The sequence below is a fragment of the Charadrius vociferus genome, unplaced genomic scaffold (genome assembly GCF_000708025.1).
Source record: "Charadrius vociferus isolate BGI_N301 unplaced genomic scaffold, ASM70802v2 scaffold37, whole genome shotgun sequence".
In the NCBI taxonomy this organism is placed as follows: Eukaryota; Metazoa; Chordata; class Aves; order Charadriiformes; family Charadriidae; genus Charadrius; species Charadrius vociferus.
The window spans coordinates 1,271,250-1,275,832 of record NW_009649457.1 but is presented as its reverse complement, the minus strand read 5'-3'; the positions used below and the strand labels follow the sequence as shown (position 1 = coordinate 1,275,832).

At 50.1% G+C, this 4,583-nt stretch overlaps 1 protein-coding gene across 1 annotated transcript in view; it reads right to left on the bottom strand.

Annotated features, from left to right (window-relative positions):
- Positions 1-435: 435 nt before the first annotated feature.
- The window catches only part of DCTN3 (dynactin 3 (p22)), a 6,601-nt gene continuing 2,453 nt past the window's right edge, over positions 436-4,583 (bottom strand). Inside the window, exons 3-8 of the mRNA XM_009889754.1 lie at positions 4,458-4,542; positions 3,443-3,529; positions 2,706-2,789; positions 2,004-2,062; positions 1,224-1,283; positions 436-558 (exon numbers count right to left, since the gene is read on the bottom strand). Of these exons, the coding sequence (XP_009888056.1) occupies positions 469-558; positions 1,224-1,283; positions 2,004-2,062; positions 2,706-2,789; positions 3,443-3,529; positions 4,458-4,542 (465 nt within the window). The 3' untranslated portion in view covers positions 436-468. The remainder of the gene's footprint in view (positions 559-1,223; positions 1,284-2,003; positions 2,063-2,705; positions 2,790-3,442; positions 3,530-4,457; positions 4,543-4,583) is intronic.

The window sequence follows — 4,583 nt, the reverse complement described above, 5'->3', positions numbered from 1 at the left end:
GCCCCGCCGGGCCGCGGCGAGCAAGAAAAGTCGGGGGCGGGGGGGTAAGGGGGTATACCTGCCCGCCGCCCGAGGCCGAGCGAAGCCACCCACCATCGAGGGCTCCGGGGAGGGGCAGTCAGTGCCACGGCGGGGGGGAAAGAAAAGAGAAGCCAGTCAGCGTTTCAGGACTTTACTACGGTCCACAGTAAGAGCAGAGAGGGATTTTTAAATACGTCACAAACCCAAACACATGACAGGGAAATACAAGATTTGCGAACAGTGGCATATTAAGGAGTAGTGTGGCTTCAATGCAGGGCTGACGCAGCTCGGCCGCGGAGCCAGGGTGAGCCTGGGGTGTCACTCGCAGCGTGCCCATGCCCAGTGGGAAGATGGGGAGATGATGGGGCGCAGGCTGTGCTGCAGCCGCTCCAGAGCGACCCGAGGCCAGCAGGGCCACCAGGGTTCTCTGCACTGCTGGCTCCGCCATCACTCTGCCGCCGGTTTCGCTTCCTTGGCCGTTTCCAGTTGCGTCAGTATTTCATTCCACTGGACAAACTGCTTGGAGAGAAGCAGGGTCTGGACATGACTCTTAAGGAAAGAGATACGGAAACTGCAGGGAAGAAGCCAAAGTGAGAGTGGCCTGGCTTGGGAGAGGAAAGCTGTGGAAAGCCTGCAGAGACTCAAACCATCCAGGCACTGAGCCACTGCACAGCACCAAACACCGATGGGAGTCCAGGAACCACTTCCCAATGCTGCACGGCACTGCACTCCAACAGGCTTTCTACAGAAAGAGCAGACCTAACCTACCTCCTGTGGTTTTAGGATATGTCTCAGCACTGGGACCCTACATGGCCAGGATTAGCCACTGTTAGGCTCAGGTGCATTGCAGGGACCAGCAGTCGCCTGACAGAGATGCCAACGTGCCACTGGCCAGCGTGAGTTCTGCATCAGCACGCAGGCTGCGCTGCTCCTTCGTGCGGAGCCGCACTGTGAGCGGATCCAGCACAGGGGCTGTGGCTGGCAGGTGGCACCGTGCTCTTCCCGTCTCAGAGAGAAGTTCTGGCCCTCTCTGCTCCTGAAAGGAGTGTGACAGGGACACAGACGTCACCACGACAGAAAGGGCACTGGCCATGGAACCCAGGGCTGGGGATCACCTGCTTCCAACCATATCTGGTGGGGAATGGCAGCCCAGGAAGCAGGCGGACAGTTCAGTTGTGTCAAGCCCAAGGCTCAAAGGATACCATTTTGTTGTAGTCTTCGAGGAGTGTCTTGACACTGTCGGTGAGATCTTGACGCTGTTCCTGCAAAGAGGGGAGCCACAGTGAGCGAGGAATAGATCAGTAGGACATCTGTCCTCCCAGTCCCTGGCAGCACAGGGGGAAACTCATCCACGGAGAGTAGAGCTCAGAGCCTGGCTGTGGCCACTCATTGCAGCTGTGTTTCAACAGGCAAGAGGAAGGTTACGAACACTGAAGCTCATGAAGCATGAAAGCCCCTGGGCTTGCGCTACTCTTGTCAGCACCCGTGCTTTGCTTGCCCCAGAATGTAAAGTCACAGCAAAATGCTGGAAGGGGGCATGAGGTGCTGCCCAGGAGATTCATCAGCTCCAGGAGCGCTCAAAGACAAGGAGATGGTATCAACAGCCTTCCAGAGACTGGGATACTGGAAGACTGCAACACTTTACTTCAGTGTCCCAGTAAAAAGAGAAATGACAGCTGGTTAAACCTACCACCGCTTATTAAGTGTCACTCAACCCTCTATTTCAAACAGGCTTATGGCAGGCAAAGTGCTTTTCCAGTTCAGACTCAACTGTCAGAAATCCTGGCTGGTTTCTACCCCCACACCCCCTCCCCCAAGCACATCTTTAAAACTGCAGCATGAATATTCCAGACAAGATGCAAAAATAAACCTGCTATAAATAAGCAATTGAAGCAATTGCAAATACAGGGCTGTCAGTACAGCCACTGTCAAACTGTTCCTCCTCCCTGCTAGTCAAAGACTGGCAAGACCATTCACACTACCTGCTGCTGTATGTGGATTTGAGAGAGTCGCTGTAGTTTGGCCGCATGGTCAGGAACCGCTGAAAGCACAGAAGAGAAATCCATTTTGGTTTACATCACGTGGGATTTGTTACCAAAATAAAGACTATTCCTTCTCCACAAGCACATCACAGCAGAACTCCGCTAACTGAATGCAAGCACCACAAGCACACCTTTTTATACCATACAAAACCCCTGGCTACCCTGTATATTAAATTCCAAGTTTATTTGCTAACTGCTTCTGGGATGGTATGAGTTAGGGGATGCCTGCAGCGAGAACCACATCAAAGTAAACTACTTGGATGAACATTAGGGCAAACAATTAAAAAGGCATCTCTGGATGCCAGGAGCAGGGCCGTTCTGGACATAAAAGAGCTCACAGGCAGGAGTGGCTCCACAGCCTGGTGACCGTACACAGTGCTCACCCACATCTCTCCACCCTCTCTGCCAAGCTGCTGTCTCTAACCTGCTTCCCAACCTACTCCGTCACCTCCTTGACCTTGCATGGGATATTAGAGCAGCATGAAGGAGGAGCAGACATTCTTTGTACCTACATTACTCACAGCAGGTTGTGTGCTTAGCTATCCTCAAGTCTAAGGCTCAAGAAAAAAAAAACAACAACAGGATAGGCAACAGCTTCAGGGGTGGCATCTGCAACTCAAACTTGCAGAAGAACATGCATACCTTGGATACTGGTACTGTCCAAGATGGGCTGGAGGTTGTTCACCTGCTCCAGAAGTGCTGCTCGGGAAGGAATAACCTGCTCCTCTGGTTGGGGAGGGACAAGAAGCAACATCAGTAAATGCAAGAGACTGCTTTGGCTTTTCACAAATATTGATGACATAACTTTTTTGTCTGGTCTAGCTATACAGAAAGGGGCTTGTTTATGATTTTGGTTAGACTTTTTTGTTGCTCATCCCTGGACCTTGGTTCCCACCAATTTAAGGCAGGATAATCTCCACCAAATTCCACTCAGTGACTATACCAACACAAGGCTGAACTACATTCTTTGGGGCAAAAGAGAACAAGGCTAGAAGGTGTTTAGAATGCATCCAAAGGTCTTCCATTTTTGTCACAGCTTAGAGAGTATTGGCAGTCGAGTGAGGTAAAGTGTTCTAGCTCCAGTTTTTCTTGTCAACCCTTTATTAATCCAGATTTAAACGGATACTAAATAATTCTAAAACCGATACTAAAAATACTAAAAAGATCAGAACTGACAAAACTGCAGCACGGATGCGAACAAGGGAGCAAACAGTAAGGGTGACAGACATCCTTGTACTAACCATCTCTCTGAGCGCTCCAAAGAGGGCGCCTTGCCAGATCTTTCCAACTAAAGAAATCCCTCCCAATCCAGCTTAGGTAAAAGACAACTTTTGCAGTGCTAAAACACCTCCCCTGTCTCCTCTCATTTCATGCCATACCTGCCAAGATGAACTGCAGCTTCATGGCATCTGGAACAGCCATCCTGTCGATGTACTGAGGGTCGAGGTATTTGATTACATCTTCAACTAGAGTGAAAAATAGGTTTGGAGTCAAAAAGTAGGAGAGGCATTATTGCATTAACAAGTGCAATTTCCCTCCCTCCATGCTGTACATCAGGTTACTTTGTAAATACTGCCCACTTAGTGTGAGTTTTTTTCAGATTCATGAACTTCTGTACCACTTGAAAATATGTGACTTTGGAGCAATGTGACCAAGAACTGACAAATGCCTCAAGCCAAATAACTGCTTCACTACAGACACCCACAACACTTGCTTTTTACTTCGACAATGATATTAACAGTGAGTGAAATCTGTTTCTTCCTGCTCTCAAAACAAAACTACCCAATAACCCTCAATCCTCATCTTTAAAATCATCTACAAATACACCATTTACATTTTTATACTGAACAGCCACCGCAGCCTTGGACCACAACCACCCTCCCTATAAAGATTGCTCCTTCTGCAATACCAGACAGCAAAACTCGGCCAAGAGGCAGCTTTGCAGGACAAAGCAGCACTACGGTGCCCGCTTCCGATATCCCCCAGTTTGGAGGCGGCTCCCCAGATCCATCCACCAGTAGCTGCATGTGATCCTTACTACTCCCACCACACACACAGAAGAGAGTTGCTCTAGCATGCCTGAGAAGTCCAAGCATGCAAGAAGTCATTTCAGGAGCTCCAACAACCCTCGAGGGCTGTATTTCAGGCAGAGCAAATTGCTGCAGTGATATAGGTGGACATCAATCAAACAACAGGCTGCAGTGGCCCGTTTCCCACCCTCGACAGCTGAATGGGAGAATCGCAAGTAGAAAGACCTCACTCAGTTACCGATTTCTCTGCCAAATATGCAAAACAGGAGCCCAAAATAGAAAGGCATCACACGGGGACGGGGGGAATTTTTGTTTAGAGGAGCGATTTTTCGACCCTCCCCCAGTGCCCCCGTAGGCCGCTCACTTTTCTTAAACAGGATTTTGATCCTCTCCCTCTTGCCGGCGATGTTGCTCAGCGCCACCTGCACCTTCACCAGCTCGTCCGCCACCTGCAGAGGCAGAGAGGAAAGGGCCGGGCCTGTCAGACCCC